Source organism: Camellia sinensis, chromosome 7, assembly GCF_055761805.1.
Source record: "Camellia sinensis isolate YWXY chromosome 7, ASM5576180v1, whole genome shotgun sequence".
In the NCBI taxonomy this organism is placed as follows: domain Eukaryota; kingdom Viridiplantae; phylum Streptophyta; class Magnoliopsida; order Ericales; family Theaceae; genus Camellia; species Camellia sinensis.
This window is the reverse complement of record NC_138967.1, coordinates 183,526,391-183,550,522: the sequence shown is the minus strand read 5'-3', so window position 1 is coordinate 183,550,522 and position 24,132 is coordinate 183,526,391. Positions and strand designations below refer to the sequence as shown.

Sequence of the window (24,132 nt, the reverse complement as noted above, 5' to 3'; positions counted from 1 at the left end):
GGAAAGAACAACGATTTTGACTCCAATCTCTTTCGGCCACCACTTTGTTTTGACCAACCTTGATCTAGGTCTTCTTTTTTGGATTGCCTCTACGGGAAAGCTCCATTCAGTTCTGATAGCAACCGTTCCTATCCCGTTCATAACAAAACACCACTAGAATTGCACGCCTTTGCTTATGTATGCACCCAACATGAAACTACTGATTAAGATTGTTCATGCTCTTCCTTTATCACCAACTTCAAACTGACTTTGACGTGTAGAAAAAGATATTTGTACAAAAATAAATCACAAAATACTCGGGAAAAATGGAGTTAATTGTGGGACCCACACCTCTATAAGTATTTTTTGATCCAATTATATGCAATATATTACAAGAACAAATGAAGTTTACTTCTACATCAACTGCCACAGAAAAATATTTCAATAACTAAACATAACCAAACTTGAAAATCATTAAACAAAACACTTCTCAAAAGAAAATGAAAACAAAAAATTACTAAAGAGGGAGAAGATGAAATGGTCATGAAATTAGAACAAAGCCAACACATTGTCTCGAATTCAAAATCACCGGAAGTGCCATCTCTGAATTTCTGACAATGTATCTCTTAGTCAGATTTTGACATGTGTCACAAAGCAAGCACCTAATGTGTCTGAAAGCCAAGAAATTAGCTCCATGAACTCGCTTATCACATCTTCGACATAGAAATGCATCATCTGCTTGACAGTACAGTGAAGCCCGAGAGCCACAAAGCTAACAGTCTAATGTTGTGTTTGGTTGAGGGATTTGAGGAGGGATTTGGAAAGGGAAATGGAAAAGGTAAGTGAAATATGAATAAAACATACCTAAATTTCACATAGTTTCACACACCTTTTCCCTTTCCCTTTCCAAATCCCTCCCCAAATCCTCCAACCAAACACACCATAACTGTTCTATAATTCCATGGAAGGAAACCACATCTGTGAAGATCTCAGAACTGCCATTTATGTGGCTGAGCTCTCTGTCTATGCCTCTACACATTTCCTGATGCTGAAACTTAAAAACAAGAAAACTGCTTTATAAAAGCAATTTTAGCATGACTACAAGAAATGGGATCCTAGTCAGGTGAATCATGGAAAAGTGCTCTTCCAGCCCCAGCAAGGGTCCACAAATCATAGCACAACCAATAGATCATTTCTTAGTTGAAAATTGAAATCAATAATTTTTCGCAAACAGGAAAGCACATGACACCTAGTAAATGTGGTCCATAGCTTTGTCACACAGACTCGAATATGAATATGGGCTAGTATCTCTGAGTATCAGTTCTTCGGGAGATTCTACCCACCCCCAAAAAATCATTAAGTACTTCTTATTTATTTCTAAGTACACCTTTTTCATTTATTTAAATTTTTATATTGTTCGAAGCACATCCTATTATTTTTCCTAAGTCACCCTTAATATATAAACTCAAATAATAAATAATAAAGAAATTAAAAAAAAAAGTAATTGAAAAACCTTTTAAACTAATCAGAGTCACTATTGACAAGCTTCATCTCTTTGCCTATGTTTTTTTCTATCTCTTTCTTCTCTTGCTATTTTGCTATAACAATTTGTTGATTACTATGTGTTTGACAATTCCATTGCTGGTTTGCTATTCTAATTTGTTGATTACCATGTGTTTGACAAAATGCTTGAAGGGGAAAACACTCTTACACATTGGTTTTTTAGTATGTTGGAGCTCTCACATATTTCAGTTTATTTTTTTTTCTTTAGTGGAATTTGTTTCATCTATATTTTAGTGTAAAGTTATTTCTTTATTTATAATGTTAATGTAGATGGTTTGATTTTTATATGAATACTTACTTCCTCTTTGATGAGTTGTCTTAAAATACTATCTTGATTATCACTTTTCTCCATTATTTGATTGTTTAAACTTTTTTTCTAGGGTTTAGAGTTTTTAAATAATAAAAAAACAGTGATGTTAATGATAATGGTAAGTTTTAATGAGGTGGATTGAAGTTTTGGAGTGAGAAAGAAGAAAAACAAAAAAATAAACTAACTTTGATCTCTTAGAAAAGAAAATGCAGGGATTTGAATAGGAATAATGGATTAGGGTATACCATGAGGAAAAAAATAATTTATTTTAAGATTTAATATGGGTTGTCCTAATTAGTAAATTCATATGAGGATATAATAGAAATTAAAATTTATAAATTTAAATTGGGCGTTGTGCGTACCGGATTCCGCGCTAGATGAAAGTGAATCGGGGTTCCGCGCCCGGTTGGACTATCCAGGGACTAAGGTTCCTGCCACAAGAAGCACCGTTAGAGCTGCCTGGCCGAGGTTGGTCAGATAACCCCTCCGGTGTGGGAATTAGTGATCGGAGAAGAAATGTAAATAGAGTTGAATCTATCTCTATGTGTGAGTTTGCTTGGAATAGTTCAGTTACCTTCAATGCAAAGTTCATGTTATATATATAGTGTTCCTTGCTTGTTTCTCATGGTGGGTTCATGGAGTTTGGATGCTGCCAGGTGTCCTTTTAGCATTGCTCAAGGTGGGGGACCACCTGGTAGTTGTCATTGAATACATATACCCATTGTAGTCATGCTGATAACAAACCGCATTCCTTTGATTCAACAACTTCCGTGATTCTAGGTGTAGGGGACCAGCTGAGGTGGCAACTTGCACATGCACACATTCGCAACTTCCACGTTTCCTTGCGAGGTTCCTTCAGCTCGATACCGTTGTGCCTCAGCTCGGCACCATTAAGCCTTGTCTCGGCCTTTTACAGGGTCATTCATGGAGATGGGCTGATCCTATTTGGATATCTTTGTCTGAGCTTGGCCTATTTTCTGTTCGGCCTATAGGTTCAGTCTCGCAGCTCGGCCCAGCCCAGCACTACGGCTAGACTAGCCTTTCCACTGCGGGTTGGGCCCAAGTGCTTGAGAACTTGGGTGGACTGTTGATCATGAAGTTGGGCTCAATTGGTTTGCCCATATACTCATCCAGCCCACTTGGATTCGAACTTCAGTGGATTGGGCCGACCCAAGGCTTGGACCCGACCCATTTCACATTTAGCCCCTTCATTTGCCCCCTAGCTCGCGCTAAGGTTCCCTTTGGGGGGAGCTATTGTTCTGCTTCCCAAGCGTCGTGTCGTTTCGGTTTTTTTTTTTTTTTTTCCAGTTCGGCCTTGGTGACGGTTCAATCCTGACACACAATCCCTGCATGCGTCCTTTCATGGTGACACATAGCGATATGAGATAGGTGTGTAGAGATAGTGCGTCAATTCCATGCTTAAGGTCGTGCTCCGTGTACCTGCGCGCCGGCTAGTGCAATTAATGCTCTAGCTGTCGATACAAATCCCTTCATCTGCTTTTTCGTTCCTCTAGAGAGTTTCAAAGAGAGAGAAAGAACTCTTCCCGTTCCTCTGAACCAGTCTCGTTGGTGCCCTTCTCAAACTTTTTCGCCGCTGATCTTGCTCTGCAACCACTGTTCTAATCTCCGTAAATCCTCCTGTGATTCTTCTTCTCTTGTCTCTTTTTATCTTATTCATCTTGTTTGGCCCACTCGCTGTCTGGGTTCCATACTCTGTTATCTGAGTCCTACCTTTGTCTCATTAGGTTTTTTAAATGGGGAAGTTTCGCTCGCTGGTTGATACCCCTGAGGCCATGGCTATGTTCTGCCTGGACTATAATATTCCCGACGACGTTACCCTTTCGTTGGCAAAAGTAGACGCCAAGCGTATGGGCACGAGGAATACCGTCGCTTTTCCCATCGCGGCCATAGTCGAGAGAGGGGTTCGGTTTCCTCTTGACCCGTTGGTATGCTGGTTTCTGCATCAAGTCCAGTTAACTCCAATGCAAGTATCTGTGAACCTTTTCCGTGTTATTTGCGGTGTATGTGCCCTCAATAGACGATTGGGTTTGAACCTTGACATATAGGATATCTTAGGTTGTTATACTCTTTCTCATAACAAAGACCACAGCACGTATTACTTGCGTGTTTGCTCGTTTGATTGCCATTTGGTTACTAGGTTGCCCGATTCAGATAAGCACAACGATGATTTCTTACAAGTTGGTGGAAACTGGGAGTTCCCTGCCGGAACTGAGTTTCAGTCTGAGAGAATGCCCCAGAAAGACGGCTACCCAGGTTCGGGCCTCTCCTTCTAATGCCTTTTGTATTTCTTATTTTATTTTGGATGTTGCTCTGATGGATCACTTCTTTTTTACAGAGGCCTCTCGTTTCCAACGAAGACCGAACCGAGAGAACACTGAAGCCATAAAAGCGGCCCTGAGGTATAAAAAGAGATCTGCACCCGAGTTATCGGAATACCAGTCTACTTACCATTCCACCATTCCAAAGAAGGCGAGGCTCACTGCTGCCCTTCTGGACTCTGATACCGAGACCGACACGTCTCTCACTCCTTTGGTCACAAACCATCGCAGGAGTCAAGGTGCACTTTCTAAGAAAACACCCTCCCTTGCCCCCAGTTTCGCAGGGGACGGGTCTGTGGCGAAGAGAAGAGTGTTGGTGGATTTAGAGGCGGAGGCTTTCGGAGCCTCCGATGTTTTGGAAACCCCTCTGGAAAGAACCGAGGTGAAGAGACTAATGGAAGTGAAGATGGAGGTGGGAGCTTCTGGGACCCCTGCGACTACTGCCGAGCCCTCAGCTTCGATCGCTACCCGAGCAAAAAAGAGAAGAAGAGAGGCTGGCAAAACAGTGGTGGGGGAAGCTTCTGAGGATCCTGCTGAAGATGAGACTTTTGAGAAATAGGAGCCGCCAATGTCGCATAAAGGCAGGCCCATTTCCACTTCTGATTCAATTGTTGCTTCACAAGATTTTACCTTTGATTTGACTAAGTTTTTGTTGATGCCGGTTGACATGGCTGACCATAATGGGCCCCGTGATATTCCTATCCTGAAGGGGACCCTTCAGATGATGACTACTGTAAGTGTTTCCTCGTTTTACTTGTCTTTATTGTTACATTGCTATCTTATTTTCTCTTAATTCTTCATTGCCCTTTGCAGTGTATCCAGAGAGTGCATCTGTCCATTACCCGTGTTGAAAAGCTAAAAAGGGTCGTGCTGGAGGCCGCAATGAACGCTGAGAGACTGATGGTAAGCTTGGAGACAGAGAAAGAAGGACCCCGAACCCGGAGAGGGAAGCATTTCGGTTAAACAAGATTGTCGCTTCAGCTGAATAATCGAAGGAGGCTGCTATTGGGACACAGGCTCAACTCGAGGGAAAGGTGGCCGAACTGGAAGCCACTATTGCCGTGATGGCCGCCAAGCGCTCTGCTTTGGAGGCCAAGCATTGGCAACAAGGCTGGGATGAAGCTGGGGCGGTGTGTAAGGAGGAGGTGCTAGTACTGCGAGACAAGCTCTTTCTAAAGGGTTGGACTAGTGCTTTGGCTACTGCGCTGGTTCCTGAAGGCTCTTTCCTGTTACAAGATGTCCCCGTTCTTTCTAGATCCTTGGGTTCGAAGACTGTTTCCACCCCTGCTGTTCTTCCAGCCGACGTTTCCCCAGAAGCTGATTCTGCAAACAAGACCCAGGACAGTAATGTTGCCGTTGAAACGATAAATGTTAAAGGAATTGAAACCCTGAAGACCGAAGCCGCTGGAGATGTGGTTAAGGAGGCTTCTACTTCTCAGGAAGTTGGAGCTGCCTCTACTTTTCCTCCTCCAGACGGCCTGGACAAAATTGTTGATACTGCTCCTGAGTTGCCCTCTGTTAATGAAAATTGATATTGAAAGGATTTGAACTTTTTTGCTTTTCTGTTTTGATGTATTATGGCTCAGTCTCCATGACGAGCTTTCTTTCTGCACTTGCCAAGACAATTTTTCTTTTCTCTTTTGTTTTCTTTGTTGCTGGTTATGAGGCCATCTGTGCCTTGTGTTGGACGATAGAATTTTCTTTTTGAACTTGCAATCTAATGTTGTTTGAATGTTTTTTATACTGTCTGCCCCCGGTCGAGCACTATTAGGACCTCGGGGCCGAATAGATGCTCAGTCTGGTTCTGTACTATTTTTAAATGGATGTTCTGTCTGATTCTGTACTGCTTTCCCCCAGTCGAGCATTGTTGGGGCCTCAGGGCCGAACTGATGCTTAGTGTGGCATTGTACTATTTGCGCCCGGCCGAGCACTGTTGGGACCTTGAGGCCAAACTGATGCTCGGTGTGGCTGACGGATATGTGGTATGGCGGTGCTTGAGTTCGTAAATGGGTCTTACTTAGATCCAGGTTGGTTTTGAAAGAAAACAATTGTTTGCCCCCACCTGGAGCAAAGTAAGATCGGTACTGAAGATTGTGCCCTTGTGTAGAACTGCTTGAGTCTGTTTCAACTTAGATAGCATAGGTGCATTTGAATACAATAAAGGCATGAAGAGGTGTCTTACTCAGGTCCAAGTTGGTTTTGAAAAACAATTGTTTGCCCGCACCTGGAGTTGAGTAAGACTAATGCTGGAAGTTTACTCCTAATAGAACCTGGGCATGCTTGTTTCAACTCTGTTTGTTTGAATCAATACTGAAGTGTTGACGTGTTGGTACTTGAGGAATTCTGTGGATTCAAAGACGTTTACTTAAGATATGTTAGTGTGGTTTCCACCAAGCAATTCTACTTGGCTAAAGTCCAATTTAGTTGCCAAACATTATTCCACCAAGCAATTCCACTTAGCATGTTTGAGTGCTAACCAAATTTAAATTTCGTCCAGTCATTCTGAAACTAAGTCCATTTGGATTAAGACCAAAGTTAATTCCGTTTAATAAACATCAAAGCTAATTTCATTTGGTGAGGACCAAAGCTAATTCCGTTTGATAAACATCAAAGCTAATTCCGTTTAGTAAGAACCAAAGCTAATTCCGTTTGATAAACATCAAAGCTAATTCCGTTTAGTAAGAACCAAAGCTAATTTCGTTTGATAAACATCAAAGCTAATTCCGTTTGGTAAGAACCAAAGCTAATTCTGTTTGGTAAGAACCAAAGCTAATTTCGTTTGATAAACATCAAAGTTATTTCCATTTGGTAAGAGCCAAAGTTAATTCCGTTTGATAAACATCAAAGCTAATTACAAGAATTTGATAAATTTGAGAGAAGTGGGGAAGAATTTGCATTGGCCAACAGATAAATGCCTTTACATTCTAATAGAGAAGGTGTGGAACAATTCTATTGATAGTATTTCTCGAGATTTGCTACGTTCTAGGGCCGAGGTATAGCTCTGCCATTAAGATCCTCTAGGTAGTAGGCTCCATTTCCAACGACAACTGTGACTTTGTAAGGACCTTCGCAATTAGGCCCAAGTTTGCCCTCGCCAGACACCTTTTTGTGATCCATAACTTTCCTCAAGACCAGTTCTCCTAGTGTAAATTGCCTTGGGAAAACTTTTTGGTTGAAACTCTTGATGAGCTACTGTTGATGCGCTACAAGTTTGATCAGTGTTGCTTCTCTTCGGCCCTTTGCCATATCTAGTGCTTGTGCAATAGCTTCCTCGTTACTAGTGCTCTCAAACAATTCAGACCGAAGGGTTGGGAGGCCGACTTCGAGTGGGATGACGACCTCCATTCTGTAAGTTAGTGAGTAAGGTGTTTCCCCCGTTGATCGTCGTGCTGTGGTTCGGTATGCCCATAGCACGTGGGGTAACTCTTCAACCCATTTTCCTTTGGCATGCTCAAGCCGTTTTCTTTACTTCGTTGATGATGGTTTTGTTTTAGGCTTCTGCCTGCCCATTGCTTTGCGGGTACCTTGGAGAAGAGTTTCTATACTCGATTCTGAGGTCGACACAAAACTTTCTGAAGACCTTATCATCGAACTATGTTCGATTATCCGCAATCAGTACCCGCGGAATGCCAAAACGCACCACCACATTCCTCAAAACAAACCGCTTCGTGTCCACCTCTTTGATACTTGCCAGCACCTCAACTTCAACCCACTTAGTGAAATAGTCGGTTGCAGCAATGAAGAATCGCCTGTTCCTAGTGCCTCACGCCAATGGTTCGACAATATCCAGACCCCATTGCGCAAAGGGCCAAGGGCTGGTGAGTGGAGTGAGAGTTTTGGCTGGCTGATGAATGAGTGGAGCAAACCTCTGACATTTATCACACTTATGTACGTACTACTGAGCATCTTGTTGCATCCGTGGCCACCAATACCCGTGAGTGAGGGCTCGATGCGCCAACGACCTTCTGCCAATGTGGCATCCACAAATCCCATCGTGAATTTCGTAAAGAACATTCTCGACCAGATTTGGATGCACACATAGAAGATAAGGGCCAAGATAGGAGCGTCTGTACAGCTTCCCGGATGGTGAGATCCAAAACCGAGCTGACTTGTGTCTGACTTTGTTGGCTTCCTTTTTGTCTTCGAGGAGAGTACCAAATTTTAGAAAAGCAAGTATTGGATCCATCCAGCTCGGCTCTACGCTGCTGCAGAGGACTGGAGATGCAATGCTTGGCTCTGGCACGAACTCAACCCAAACTTTTCTGGCATCTTTGGCATCCACTGATGAGCCGAGACAAGCCAAAGCATCAGCATGGCTGTTTTTGTCCCGACTAATTCCTTCCACTCGTATGGATTGAAACTTTTTGAGTAAGTCTTTGGCCTTGCCTGCGTACATGGCCATTCTTTCATCCCGTGTTTCGTAGACCACAGAAAGTTGGTTTACCACTAGCTGTGAATCGCTGAAAACAGGAAGTTGTTCTGCACTGAAGTGTTCGGCACTACGTAAACCATCCAACAACGCTTCGTACTCTGCCTTGTTATTTGAAGCCTTCTAACTGAGCCTGAGAGCCTGTTCCCAGATAAATCCTTCTGGTGAGATAAGTACTACTCTTGCCCCCGAACCTCGGTTATTGGACGACCTGTCAACATAGAGCTGCCAGATGTTTCTGATGAAGAGTTTCCAGGCTTCCGAAGCACAGGGCTTTCCTGGTTCGGTGATGCGTGGCACCTGTGCCGAACTTGGGTTCCCTGGTTCGGTACTCTGGGTGGGAGCAAATTCTGCGACAAAATCTGCTAAGAGCTGGGCCTTATTTGCTATCATGGGTTGATACTGAATGTCAAACTCACCAAGTTCTACTGCCCATTTTGTTGTTCTACCAGAGAAATCGGCTCGGCTAAATACAAATCTAAGGGAGAATTCGGTGAGGACATTGATGGTATGCCCCTAGAAGTAATGTTGTAACTTCCTCGAGGCGATAAACAGCGCTTAAGCTAACTTTTCCAATAGTAGATACCGTGTCTCGGCATCTTGTAAAGTCTTGCTAACGTAGTATACAGGCCTCTGTTCCTTGTTAACCTCTCAAATTAATACTGCGTTTACGGGATGATCTGAGACTGCTAGATAGAGGTACAGCTCCTCTCCCGGCTCTAAAGTGGACAGAAGGGGAGGCGTATTGAGGTATTTTTTTAGACTTTGCAGTGCTTCGGTGCACGCGGAACTCCATTCAAATGCTGTCCTTTTCTTCAAAAACTGGAAGAAGGGCTTCATCCGATCTGAAGATTTGCTGATGAACCGATTCAGTGCAGCCACCATTCCGGCTAGTTTCTGCAGCTCCTTAGCCTTTGTTGGTACTTCAAGATCTTGTATTGCTTTTATTTGGTCTGAATTCACCTCAATTCCTCTGTGAGTGACCATATATCCCAAGAACTTCCCTGTTCTTACCCCGGAAGCGCATTTCGAGGCATTGAGGCGAAGCTGATGGTTTTTTAAGATGCCAAAAACTTCTCTCAAGTCTGTAAGATAGTCTGTAGCGAACTTGCTCTTGACTACCATATCATCTATATAAGCTTCCATGGTTTTTCCCAGTTGGTCCTTGAACATCTGAGTAAGCATCCGCTGGTAGGTCGCCCCGGCATTCTTGAGGCCAAACGACATCACTCTATAGCAGTAAGTTCCTCTCAGAGTGATAAATGCTGTCTTTTCTTGATCCGGACCAAATAGTGGTATCTGATGATAACTACTATAAGCCTCCAAAGAGCTCATGCGCTCATGCCCTGCTGTTGAGTCTACTAGTTGATCAATGCGAGGTAGAGGAAAGCTATCTTTAGGGCAGGCTTTGTTCAAGCAAGTGAAGTCAACGCAAACTCTCCATTTTTCGTTCTTTTTCTTGACTACAACTGTGTTAGACAGCCATTGCGGGTACTAAACTTCCCTGATTGCTCCTGAAGCCAGGAGTTTTTCGACTTCGGCAATTACGGCTTCGGTGTGCTCGACTGAGGATCTCTGACTTTTTTGCACAAAGGGCCGAGCTGAAGGGTTGATGTTGAGCTTGTGGCAAGCAAATTCTGGGTCCAACCCTAGAGTATCATATGCTGACCATGCGAATACCTCCATATTTTTCCTCAGCAGTTCCAGCAGTTAAAGTTTCTCATCTGCGCCTAGCGAGGTACCGATAAGGAAGTACTTTTCTGAGTCATCCTCTTTTACCAAGACTTTCTCTAAATCCTCTACCAGATTTTCCTCTAGGGTTCCCCCTACATCTTCCAAGACTGGCTGTTCGGCCACTTCTACCGTCTGTACCCGATTACAAAGCTGTTTTGCCTTTAATACTGCCATGAAGCAATGTTTGGACGCAACTTGATCCCTTGAGATCTGCTCTACTCCGTGTTCCGTTGGAAAACGGATGAGCTGGTAGTAGGTTGAAGGGACTGCCTCCATTTGATGAATCCATGGGCGGCCAAGTATGGCGTTGTAAGGGAATGGTGTATTAATAACCAAGAACTCTATCTGGAGGGTTTTTGTTCCCGCCATGACTGGCAACACTATTCTTCCAAACGGCCATTCTGGTTGTGAATTGAAACCGACAAACGGGGCTGCCGCTAGGGTGAGGTGCAGTTCGGAGAGACCAAGCTTTCTGAACAAATCATAATACAATATGTCTACTGCACTGCCTTGATCTACTAGGACTCGTTTTACGTCAAATCGTTTCCCAATTCCCACAGTTATAATCAGTGCATCAGTATGTGGGTGTTGTATGCTTTCTAAATCTTTGCTAGTAAATGAAACAGTGCACAAGGGGGATTTAGGTACTGTACGTACCTTTTTCGATACAGGCTCCACTGACATGACCTTCTGAATTTACACAGCCTTAGCGATCTCTTCTTTCAGTGCCTTATCAGATTCCTGAGTCGCTGTCCTGTGGATCACATTTATTATCAACCGAGGTGGGTGCTCAACATTCGGCTCTGGTGGCGGGTTCCCCGGTTCGGTCACTTCCCTATCCTAATCAATGTAATCCCTTAGGTGTCTAGCTGCCGCTAAGTCTTCCAAGTGTTGCTTCAATGCCCTGCAGTTCTGAGTCTTGGTGGTAGGTGCATCTGAGCTTTTGATTATGCCGAGTTGGATCTCCCAACATTTTCGGCGGCCAAACAAAGAAAGGCTCTCTCTTGATCTTTTCCAGGATTCGATAGATTGGCTCTTTGAATACAGTCACAACGGTTTCGTGGGATTTTGACTTATCCACTTCATTCACAGCAATCCCTCAATGTTCTCCTCGATCTATTCTCTTCTTATGCCGAGCTGTTTGTTATGCTGACGCTTCCTCGATGGGGATCTGATCATTCTCGAGGCGAGCGTACTGCTCAATCCTAGCACACAAATCTTTTAAAGCTGTGGCCGGGCGCTTGGTGAGTGATTGTCTCAGCTTACTTTTCGGGCGCAAACCATGTTTGAAGGACATAACGACCATCTATTCGCTGTACACATTTTCCTCCAGGTCATTGTACTCTTCCCAGTACCTCCTAGCATAATTGCGCAGCGTTTCCTCCTGTTCCTTTCGGAGACCGAACAGTGTATCCGGCTCCTTCGAGATCTTAGTGTTAGAGACAAACCTGGCTAAGAACTCTTCGGAGAGCTGCTTCCAGCCATGGATTGATCCAGCAAGGAGACGATCGAACCATCAAAGTTCGATTTCTCCCAAGCTGGATGGGAAGACTTTACACATCAGTGCCTCATTTCGGTTCCATAGGGACATCATCTATCTATAATGGCTAATATGTGTCAGCGAGTCCGACTTCCCGTCGTATGAAGTGAACTTTGGTGGGGTGAATTTCTTTGGAGGTCTCATGGTCTCAATCTCCGGGGAGAATGACGAAAAGACGAGCCTGTCCAACGCTCGGTGTTCTCTCTGGTGAACAGTACGGTCCAGATGATCCCGATGTTGTTCGTTCTGCCTATTGCCAATCAACCAAGTATGAAGGTCCTGAGGAGGGTAGTCAGTCTGTTGGCTAACTGTCTTCTGCCTCTTGGCCCTTCTTCGGCGTAACCCACGGGTGTGACTGCTTGCTGCCTCACTCTGTACTGGGATAGGCTGGCTTTGCTGCCCAGAATCATTCCTAGGGAACTTCTTCACTGGTGGCTCTCTGGATGAGCTCCTCCGTCGCAAACGAGAGGGCTCCGCTTCCGTCTTCTTTTCCGTCGGATCGCCTAGCACCCTCTTAAGTTGGGCTTTCAACTCTTGTATCTCCATCTCAATAGAGTCTATGATTCGATCTCTATAATCCTTTTCCAGAAGGAAGTGATGAGAAGAACCTCCAGCGAAGGGTAATTGATGCTTGACGGATTCAGGGGTTCGATTATTGTTTCCAGTTTGTTCCTCTGGGACTATTGGGAGTGCCAAACCTTTGTCCTTTTTTTTTCTCCGTCTGTGGAGTATGTGTCGAAGATGGAATGTCCTCAATCCCCATCGCTGGAACTGAGTGCAGAGCTCAGAGATGAAGTGATCCACGTTCACCGCACCAATTGTGCGTACCAGATTCCGCACTAGATGAAAGTGGATCGGGGCTCCGCGCCCGGTTGGACTATCCAGGGACTGAGGTTCCTGCCACAAGAAGCACCGTTAGAGCTGCCCGGCCGGGGTTGGTCGGATAACCCCTCCGGTGTGGGAATTAGTGATCGAAGAAGAAGTGCATATAGGGTTGAATCTATCTCTATGTGTGAGTTTGCTTGGAATAGTTCAGTTACCTTCAATGCGAAGTTCATGTTGTATATATAGTGTTCCTTGCTTACTTCTCAAGGTGGGTTCATGGAGTTTGGATGCTGTCAGGTGTCCTTTTAGCATTGCTCAAGGTGGGAGACCACCTGGTAGTTGTCATTGAATACATATACTCATTGTAGTCATGCTGATAACAAACCACATTCCTTTGATTCAACAACTTTCGTGATTCTAGGTATAGGGGACCAGCTGAGGTGGCAACTTGCACATGCACACATTCACAACTTCCACTTTTCCTTACGAGGTTTCCTCAGCTCGGTACCGTTGTGCCTCAGCTCGGTACCATTATGCCTTGTCTCGGCCTTTTACAGGGTCATTCATGGAGATGGGCTGATCCTATTTGGATATCTTTGTATGAGCTCGGCCTATTTTCTGTTCGGCCCATAAGTTCAGTCTCGTAGCTCGGCCCAGCCCAGTGCTACAGCTGGACTAGCCTTTCCACTGCGAGTTAGGCCCAAGTGCTTGAGGACTTGGGTGGACTGTTGATCATGAAGTTGGGCTCAATTGGTTTGCCCATATACTCATCTAGTCCACTTGAATTCGAACTTCAGTGGATTGGGCCGGCCCAAAGCTTGGACCCGACCTATTTCACATTTAGCCCCTTCAGGCGTACTGAAATATTTTTTGGATTCAAATGGAATATGCCCAGATCTTCACAAATTTAATTTTTAAAATATTGAAATATGTATTTAAAAGTTGGATATGTGAATGACAAAATTGTTGGGCTTTTTACTGAGACAGAGGGACAAGACAAGGTTGTTAGGCATATTACCGAACCACATATACATTATTGTGCTCTGTGTGTTCGATTTGTTTTTTTAACTGTTTTTGTGACTGAAATTCTTTGATTTCTGTACTACAAGACACGGCATAAACAAGTAACTTTTTATTAATTTTTCAAAACACTCCTATATATTATACATTGTCTAATATTTTTGTATAAAATGTAATAAATTATGTATAATATACTTGAAATTAATAAATTATGTATTATATTATATATTGTTACTCTTCTCATATCTAGTAAACACGATTTTTTAGATTGATTTTTTTTAGTGTTTTTTTGTTTTTCATTTTTAATGAACATTTATAACAAAATTCAGAAAGTTTCAAACTTTTAAAGTTTACTTAGCTAGGTGAACCAGAAAAGTTATAAAATAAAATAAAAATTAAAGAAAGTCCAACCAAAAAAAAAAAAAAAAAGTAAAAAACAGTTATTTTTATTTTTATTTTTTATATTTCAGTGAAATTTTTTTTTTTTTTTTTTTTTTAACTTTTAAAAATTCTGTCTCAGTGGTTAATCTGATAATTATGAATTGTGTGCCCTTTGTGCTCATTTGTCTTTATTCTTTATTGGTAGGTGCAGAAATGATTCCATTGCACTGATAAAAAAAAAAAAAAAAAAACTAAGTTGACATTCTTAATTCTAACGTATCAAAATGAATTTTGGTAAAGCATGTTTCATTAAAAAAAAGAAAAAAAATTTAAGATTTTAGAGGCTAAAATTTAGAGATAAAATTATTTTTTAAAGACTAAATAATTTTGTTGTGAAAAGTATCGTCATTATATTTTTAGCAACGAAAATTAGATAATAGTGATGAATTATTATCTTTTTGTGACCAAATTTTTTGTCTTACAAAATAAATCATTTGAAGACCAAATTATCTTGCTCTTAAAAGTGTATTTATTGGTGACATTTTTAAAATTTTGTCACTAAAATCCTTATTTTTAATTTTTCGAGACGACTTTTTTATGACTATCCTTACGACGATAAAAACTGATTCCTAAATATTATTTACAACAGAATTTTTATTTTTAGAGATTAAAAAATTTGATTTCTAAAACTTTTATATATATATGTTGCTGTGGTTTCTACCAACAAAAGGAATGAGAGAATTTTTGGTAATAGACCCACTGTGATTGTGACTAACATTAGCATAATATAAGAATAAAGAGAAAAGTTGGGGGCATGCATGGTTAAAACTGTACAGTTAACATAGGTTTAAAGTAAAATGACATCCTTTCAGGACAAAATGTTAAAAAATTTTATGTTACTTTATTTTAATTTTAAACTCGAGAATCATTGAATTATATATTTTACTAACGCAACGTAACTTGTCGAGATAAAAAACACAACAAAATCAATACACAAAGTCACGATAATAGAGTACACAAGGGAATTTATTTCTTTAAGTAATGTGGAGATTTATAAACCAAAAGGTTATATAAAAAAATTTAGATAGAATGATAAGTGAATTTCTGATTCTTATCATTTCAAACTGAAAGACCTATTAAAGTGATTTATTATTTTAAAATTTTCAATGATACGTGGTTGTGTATTCAGGCCTTGTCTGGGAAAGATTAAAAATTAACTTTTTAGGTTAAAATTTATAAAAAGATAAAATAGGCAAAAATAATTAACAAGACAAAATGTCACATCAAACTCATAATAATTTCACTTTTTCTCTTACAAACATCACATTCAATTACAAAAAAAAAAAAGACAATCATATTTCTAAAGATAAAAATTTTAACCTACTAAAATAGCAAAAAACTGAAATAACCTACTAAAATAGCCAATTTCCCAAACAAGGCCTCAATGTAAATTTTCTAAAAGAATAACATTTTCCAAGTTCTTCAACTGTCAATAGTACAAGTTCAAAACAAATAAAAGAAACTTTTTTAAAAATTTTCTTTTTTGGTGAAAGTGTGAAACTCTTGTCTTGCAATACCAAGAGCGCAATAACAAACATAAACAAACATTTTAGCCAACCCCTAAAGCGTTTGTTGGGTTGAGGTGGGTAGGCAAGATTAAAATAATTTAACTTCCTCATTTGAGTTGGGTTACTTTAATTTGGTTTAATACAATTGGACTTTCTCCATTCGTAAGCTGAACAAATCATATGTTTCAGAAATTTGTTTTATCTTCCAATGGACAGTATGATACACCTTTTGGGAAAGAGATCTTGAGTTCATGATATAGTTTATGTTTTATCAATTTTAAGTGAACTATCTATTTGAGCCACAATTTAAAAAGAAAAATGTTTGGGAGTTTTAGAGGAAGAGCTATAGAGAGACTTCTAATGGTGAGTCCCACCATGTGATTTTTTTTTTTTTTTTTTGCACATCACTAGAGCTCTATATCATTACTGATTTAAAAACCATTCAAGTGTTTGTTGACGAGGTCACCTAGTTTCAAGCTATAGCATGTCGATTATTAAAAAGTACTTTTTAGAACTCTATATCATTACTAATTTAAAAATCATTTAAATATTTGTTGACGAGGTCACCTAATTTCAAACTATAGCATGTCAACTACTGGAAGGTGCTTGTTGCCTAGGCGACCCTAACTCTTCTTCCTCTTCTCTAGGGTTTCCTTTTCTCCTATTCCCTGAGTGCTAAGAATCTTAGACAATGTTTGTAATAAAAGAAATCATTTTGGCATAACAAGGCAAATGCTAATCAGTGCAACTACTTCCATTTGGGCATTTCAATAAATGGACATTTCAATTATGCTGATAATCCCTATATTTTGGTCACTATTATTTTGGTCTCTATAATTTCAATTCACTCCATTTTGGTATTGAATTTATTATTTTATCTCAATTTAGTCCAATTGATAATAATTGTTAACAATTTTTTATGAAAAATACTCAAATAAACAACATGCGACATGCTTTTAAGGGCAAATTTATAAACTTTCTCAACTCAGTGAATTAATCTCAACCAGCTCAATGACCAGTTTTTGTCAAAAATCTTAACAATTTTATCAATTGGACCAAATTGACACAAAATCTAAAATTAAGAGTAAAAATTGAGTCATCTGAAAATATAAAAATTAAAATAACACCAAGGACAAAATGTAAGAACTACTCATGTTATTTCCCCTTTCAACAAAAACCTTTCTAAGTTCTCAATTGACACCAAATCCCTCAAATACTTTGCAGACTTCGTAGTAGTCGAATTTATAGCCATTTAAGTGATTGATGGCCATGCCTTGAACCTCGAAACAGCTTTCAGTTTTCAACAACCAACACATTCAACAACACATTCAACCTCTCACCGCTCAAAACCCATTTTGAATACACTTCCTGATCACACCCTTTTCCTTTTACTCAACACGACACCCCTCTAACCTCCAACCCCATGAATAAATGAACCACCTCAAGTGAGGCCACAAAGTAGCTCAATACATACTGCTTTCCTATGCCACTGGCTTTGGGTACAGTACACGACAGGAATTTCGAATAGGAATTTGGGTTACATACAATTGTAGGGATTGCCACCAAAGAAACTACTTCACTAACATTGTTATTTTTTATATGATCAGTTTTTTGTAACCTTATAACTATCAGGTTGGTTGAGTTTCTACAATTTTCGGGCAAGTTTGTGGTTGTTGAGAGCCTTTTCTATAAAAGGTCCTCGAACAGTCAACCAAAACATAAGCTGCCTGATTAACTTATTTACATATGAACGCAACAATAACTTGTGTAAGTTCCAAATTAACAAGTCATTCATCAACCACCAAATGCAGTTAAAATACTACAGTAAAAACTAATACAGTCAAGCGCGAGGACAAATTAAATGAGAGCTAGAGGTACAGTGTGTACCCAAACCAGTTTAGGCTTGGGCTGCCAATTAGGCAACTGGTGGACGGAGCACGTGATCCTGTGAGGTGTCCACGGAAGCAGGTGGCATGAACTGCCACATGGCAACTCCTGGGTAACTAATGATAGGTACCAATTTGTTGCCGGCAGGTTGGCCTTGAGCGGCATATGTAGCTGGGATTGCAGGAGGACGAGGTACGAACCCGGGTTGGGCATTCATTGTCTTTAGCTGTTGCTCCAGCCTCTCTTTCTCAGCCTTCAGCCTCTGCTTCTCGTCACGAAGCTCATTCTTCTCAGCCTAGGAGAGAAAAGAAAAAAAATGATGAAAGAAAAGAAATTGTTTTCGATTATCACATTACCAAAATAACCTTTTGTGTCAGTTTTTTTATTTCTTCTACATCTCAAGGGACAGTTTTGGTATAATGAAAAATAGTAATTTGTTCGTTTCTTTTCTCTCAATCTCTCCACTTTTGAAGAGATTCAAAATGAGGATTATTAGAGAAATTGGTTTCCCTCTATTTCTTCCCATTTCTCTCCTATTTACTAATCCAAACAAGTGATAATGAACCAAGAGAAAAGTGTTTCTTTTCTTTTCTTTCCAAATCACCCAATCCAAACAGGAAGGTCACATGGTCAATCATTCTTTTGAAAGGTATATTCACCTTCAATTCTTTAATCTTCTCCTGCAGAGTCAAGTTTGAATCCTTCAACTTTTGAGCATCACCCCTTAACTGTATCACCAGTCGAATAGCTTCAACCAAAATAGCAGCCTTGTCTGTTTTGGGAGGCCTCCCAGGCTCAAGGATAGAACCCAATTCCACAAACCTAGGAACATGAAATTGGTTACAAAACATACAGAAAAACACAGAGAGAGAGAGGGGGGGGGGGGGGAGAGAGAGAGAGAGGGGGGGGGGTGGAGAGAGAGAGAGAGAGAGAGAGAGAAGGAAAAATGATAAAAGAGTTCACAGGCACACTTGTCATTTAGCCTATCCCTCCGCAACTTCTCCCGGCATGCTTTGGAACTTGATGATGCTCCACACGATTCGGGTCTTGGCCTGTAACAAGAAATATGATGAGGTGAGAGAAAAGCTGGGAGAAGAGATTGAGATTTTCCTTTGGCGCCAAATTGCAGGTTTTGTTCACATCTAGCCATTGTTTCCACATTACATATAGCTAGTATAGCTATCTTGCTCAATATGCTTCAACTAAGATCATAAAAATCCTAAATTCAGCTGGAGCTTGGCAACCATCATCAAATCATGGTTCATTAAAGCTAATATAGAATTCACACAAAAATGAAGGGTGCCCATGGCATCAACTAAATATGACTACGAAAAAAAATGGCAGACGGAATTCTTTCGGTGAATTGTAGGAGCCCTATTTCCTTAACATTGCAGCTCATTGTTTGCATCCAAGTGAAATTCAATTCTTATGACAGACCCTTGATCACATAAACAAGCTTTGCATTGTCATTAACTTTTGTGCATAGTGGCTCACAGTCTCGGCCACTTGACAGGTGATGAGCGACCATGACTATGAAGTGTGTTTGCCAGTGATCTTAAGAGAAATCCAAAATTTATTTTTCACAATGCATCTTATGAGAAACCAACAGAACATATTCCACAGAACAAGCAGTTGAATTGAATCTTTCAAATGTAAAGACAATGTACACACGAGTGACACAAAATTTACAGCCACCTTTACTATTTAAATTTTTACCATGCTCTGAAACTCAAGATCTCAACGCATAGACAGAGTAGAAGTTGTTTACCTCTTTTTTGAGCCAGTTTCCTTGCGACTGTCTGAATCCCCAAAGGAGCCATCAATTTCCAAACTAGACATAGATTAGATGACACAAGAGGGACAAGTGAGAAAACAAACAAAAACACAAAAACTATCTAACTACATGCTTATTAATGAAATAACATACAACAAATTTCCTGAACAGAAAGACACAGTTGACAAAATTTTCAATTCAATAGGATAGAACAGGAAAGTTGAACTATATAATAGTTCTACCGACAAAATCAAACACAGAAAATGATGGTGGGACGATGCAGCCCGTTACTCAAGAGGCTACTACTCCACTCACGTTGCCTGACCTATATTTTCCATCATCCATTCTATGGTTAGTTTTGTGTTCGTAGAATTATTTGAAACATAATACACCTTATTTGCAAAAAAGCTGGTCTCATGAAACAAATCTGGTGACTTAAAACCTAAAATGCCCAAACTAAGAAATTTCCAAAAAGCATAAGTTTTGTCACCATTTTTCAGCAAAAGCCTAGTAATTTCCCCAAGCCAGCAGCTTAGGAGAAAATATTCCCAATAGTTTCCACAAAAACTAAAAAAACAAAATTTCTCCTAAACTATCTCTTTTCCCAATGAAGATGAACATAATTCAACAAATCAACCATCTAAACCTACAAATTGGCAGTCAAAAGACTACACAGCCAATTATTATAAATTCAAAAATCAGCAAATCAACCACCTAAACCTACAAACGGGCAGACAAAAGACTACACAAACAATTTTTACAAAAAAAATACACTTCTGTTAAAGCCTTCTTTGCATGTTGAACATGGAGGATTCACAAAAACCAAAAATTGCCAAATGGGTACCAATAAAAACCCTAAACTTTTAGAATTCAAGACATTAAAAGAGAAAACAATGACCAGTCACCAAAAAGTCCATAAGAATTCAGAAAACGGTCAAGAAAATCAAAGCATCACCAAAAGGGAAAAAACCAAAATACCCCGTGTGTTCTTCAATTGATCTAGGTTAAGCAAAAGACAATCGAATTTACAATGAAAGTGAAATCTTCTTACCCGACGTTGGAAGAAGCGTTCAAGGGCCAGCAAAACCCAGAAGTGGGAGCGGAGAAATTGGGATCAGGGACAGAGATGTCCTCAATCAAGCCGTAATCGAAGAGCCAATTAGTGTGCTCCGGCGAAACCATGTCCGATAAGTCGCCGGAAAGTTCAATAATTTTCCAGCGAATTGCGATGGGGGTGAAGAACTAACAGAGGGTTTGCGTGTTTGGAGAGAGGGAGAGAGGAGTGGGGGAAAACGAAGCAATTTGGCTTGTGTGGGAGATTCTCTCAACCCGACCACCGACTGAGTGCACGTCGACATGTTTTTAGCTTTTGGCCTACTTGTAATTTTTTGTTTTTTTGATCAGGGCCTACTTGTATTTTTTATTTTATTTTTTTATCAAGAAAAAAAATTATGTGTGATGCCGTTACCGCATCCGTCAACTCTAATCCGGAACGAACTTGTGTGGTATGTTTATTGGAGTGTAAATTTGGCTCGATTAGATTTGTAGGCTTTTGTCAAAATTTGGACTGGGTCAGAGTGGTCCACGAGTCAAAAAATTAAATTTATGCCTAGGAGTATTCGGGTTTTGAGTGGGCCGGTGAGCAGGGTTTGAACAATGTTTTTTTTTTTTTCTTACTAAAATTTTATTATTTTTTATTAAAAAAATACTGGGCCTTAGATGGGCCTTGAATGAGCCTTAAGCTGGCCAAGACAAGCCCACAGACTGGGTCAGGTCGGGCTTGGCTTCAACATGATGGTCCACGCCCGAGCCCAAACAGGCCTACATGGGTGGGAGCCACTCCGGGTCACAGGCAGATTTCGGGTCGCGAGTCATTTTTACACTCCTATATGTTTACCCTTTTTGGACACTTCATCATTTTTTTTTTTGGTATTTTGTGTAACAAAAAATTTTAAATTCTATAATACACAATTGAAAAGAAAATTTATCCACTTTGTGAATTGATTATTTTAATTAAATTTTTTATTTTTTTAAAAAAAAAATGAAAAAAATAGAGAGTAATATGATAATTTATTATAACTTTTTGACTACTAGCCTAACTCTCCAAACAAAACCTAAGTTTTTGGACCTATTTAGCTCTATGGGTTTATTACTGGTCTCGTTTTAATAATTTGAATTATTTGTTTTTAAAGCATAACATATAAATTACGTTAGTTTATTACATTTAATTTAAAAAAAATAAATGATTTAGACCATCTCCAACTCTTTCATCAAACTTATATCAAATGAGAAATGAACCATAACTTTCATCAAATGAAGGGAGCTATGAATCTTTCATCAAATTTAAATTGTTGTCGTTGGGCCGAACATCCCTTGGATGTCCATCCAAGAGCAACTTTGACAGCCTTTTTTATTCATGTCTGGACAACCTCCTGAACATCTGCCTGGACGTCCTTCCAAATAATCGAGAATGTGAAAAAATTTGATGAAAATTCTAGTTTTTAGCATTAGAGTGAACAGTATCAAATCAAACTTTTTATCAAATTTTTACTTACATTTAATGAAATTTTTTATTCAACATTAGAGATGTTCTTAGTTCTCAAATAATAATTGTTGTTCATTTATTTTTTTGTACATAAATGTCATGAACTAAATTGGCTACTGTTATCAATCGATATTTTTTTTCAATGATGATTTATACATTATGGTCAAAAAAATGAACGATCTGAATAGTCTCTTTTGGGGACAATACAAATAAGCTGCTCATTAATTTATTAACTTATTTCTATCACATTATCACTTTATTTTTTTACACGTCTTTTCGTATTAAGTAACAAAAATAATTTATAAATCATCCCTAAAACAACTCCAAAATGAGATCTGGGATAAACAACACAATCCAGTCCACTGCACTCTTTAAAAAAAATTGTATTGGTCCCAACCTCATGTGATCTTTGATTTTAATTTTGTGGTATTGGTTATGACATAAGTCTTGCTTGGGGTTTATTTTTTCATGATTTTTTTGTTTTTTGATTTTTGTATAAAATGAAAAATTTTAATGTATGGTTATTGAAGAGCTATCTTTTCATTTTTAAGAAAATCAATATGCTGAAAGGGTTAAATTGAAAGTAAATTCTAAAAATTAACTTGCAAAATTTTTAACGATAAACTACTTTAGAAAGTATAAATAAAATTACTTTTTAAAAAAATATTCTACTTTTTTTGAATCAATGCCTTCTGATCGAATCAAACGGAACGGTAGTGTTTGTTTACAAATGACCGGGAAGATTCCTCCTAAGTCAAGTTTCTTAACAATGTCCTGCTGCTGTTACATAAAAAGGCAGTCCAAGTAATTAATTGACTGTGGTGGAAGAAAAATTATGCACTTTATAATCATAAAATAAAAGAATAGTATTATTTATATTTTTTGAGTTATAATTAAAATAAATATAATTAAATATAACAAATTGTAACTAAATATTTTAAAATAATATCATAGTTAAAAAAATTAATTATAATTAAAAAATAACATAATTAAAAATAAATATAATATAAATATGTATAACAAAATTTTCCTCGTTTTTACCAACATGATCTATTAAACGTTATAATTAAAGTAATTGACCGAAATTCATTGAAATGACTTGAGAAGTATCTAGAGATTAATTGGAGCAATTCTTGACTTTTTAACCCATCAATTAACCCATCAAAACTACATTCAAAAAACATTTTTCATGTTGTCAGCAAATCCCCCCGAGAAATTATAGTTTGCCCTAGGGCAAATGTAAATAGTGCTCCAACATATATTTTATTAGTTAAAATAATAGGGTTTTATTACTTTTTGCCTCTTATAAAAGGATACTATGATAGGTATCATGATTTGTATAGTGTGGAACAATATTCTTGGATCACTAACTAACTTCTCTCCCACCCTAAAAAAACAGAAAAAAGAAAAAGCGGTGGATTGTTTTCTTCGCTACAGATTTTATTTTGATAATTTAAAAGGTGTTTTTGAAAAGTTGATAAAAAATTAGTTTTTGACTTTTTATCAAGTTTTTTTGACTTTTTTAAAATGATTTGAGAAGTTAGTAAAAAGTTGACTTTTTTTATTTTTGATTTAATATTTTTTAAAAATGTCACATCAATCTAAAATGACCAAAATATCTTTACATTTTAATTAAAAATACTTTTTTAAATTAATTAATTATAATGTACCAAAGGGTAATTTGGTAAATTTTTTAGTGGCTTTTTTTTTCTCTTCCCAAATGGGAATATCATCGTTTTGGAAAGGTTGGCGTTTTGGGAAGGTGCTGAAAAACACTGGCTTTTTGTTCACTTGCCAAAACGGCACTAAAATAGTTCATTTTGATATTTTATATACATTATTTATAAAAATGTGATAAAATAAATAGCCTGTAATTATCGAATTAATCTAATTATTTATATACCTAATATACATAAAACACCTAATGAAATGAATAATTTAGAAACTTATAACAACTTTCACGCATCCAAACAACACATATGATATAAGAAAAAAAATTGAGAGCTTTAAATTAAGAGTTCTAATTAGTATGTAGGTTTCATATGATGTATTGTTTTGATCTTAATTTTTTTTTTTAATTTTTCATATTATTAATGTTCTTCTAAAATTTTTAGATTAAATAGATGTATCATTTCTGCTCATATAAATATATATTTATGCTGCGGAGAGCACTAATGTGTTAGTGGTAGCTATTGAAGAACAGGGAATTAGGGGTAGTGCAAAGTACAATCACCATGA

General features: G+C 38.8%; 2 protein-coding genes across 2 annotated transcripts; both read right to left on the bottom strand.

The window, feature by feature from the left end:
- Positions 1–8,086: 8,086 nt before the first annotated feature.
- On the bottom strand, positions 8,087–11,038 carry LOC145796365 (uncharacterized). Its single transcript, XM_082881450.1, has 3 exons — positions 10,363–11,038; positions 9,284–10,089; positions 8,087–8,725 (listed from the first exon to the last, which is right to left on the bottom strand). The coding sequence occupies exons 1-3, from the start codon at positions 11,036–11,038 to the stop codon at positions 8,087–8,089; spliced, it is 2,121 nt and encodes a 706-aa protein (XP_082737576.1).
- Positions 11,039–17,263: 6,225 nt separating this feature from the next.
- On the bottom strand, positions 17,264–20,734 carry LOC114293459 (transcription factor ILR3). Its single transcript, XM_028237531.2, has 5 exons — positions 20,401–20,734; positions 19,344–19,406; positions 18,547–18,627; positions 18,235–18,397; positions 17,264–17,870 (listed from the first exon to the last, which is right to left on the bottom strand). The coding sequence occupies exons 1-5, from the start codon at positions 20,529–20,531 to the stop codon at positions 17,604–17,606; spliced, it is 705 nt and encodes a 234-aa protein (XP_028093332.1). The 5' UTR covers positions 20,532–20,734; the 3' UTR covers positions 17,264–17,603.
- Positions 20,735–24,132: the final 3,398 nt, after the last annotated feature.

Bases quoted from the DNA above. Each gene is read 5' to 3' on its own strand.
- LOC114293459 (XM_028237531.2), bottom strand. From the start codon at position 20,531: ATGGTTTCGCCGGAGCACACTAATTGGCTCTTCGATTACGGCTTGATT. The intron at 19,407-20,400 runs GTAAGAAGATTT...ATCTATGTCTAG, and splicing joins AACGCTTCTTCCAACGTCGG to TTTGGAAATTGATGGCTCCT. The intron at 17,871-18,234 runs GTGAATATACCT...TTTCTCTCCTAG, and splicing joins AGAAGATTAAAGAATTGAAG to GCTGAGAAGAATGAGCTTCG.
- LOC145796365 (XM_082881450.1), bottom strand. From the start codon at position 11,038: ATGTCAGTGGAGCCTGTATCGAAAAAGGTACGTACAGTACCTAAATCC. The intron at 10,090-10,362 runs GTACCTCGCTAG...TGTCTAACACAG, and splicing joins AGAAAAGTACTTCCTTATCG to TTGTAGTCAAGAAAAAGAAC. The intron at 8,726-9,283 runs GTATTAATTTGA...TCAAATAACAAG, and splicing joins CAGATCATCCCGTAAACGCA to GCAGAGTACGAAGCGTTGTT.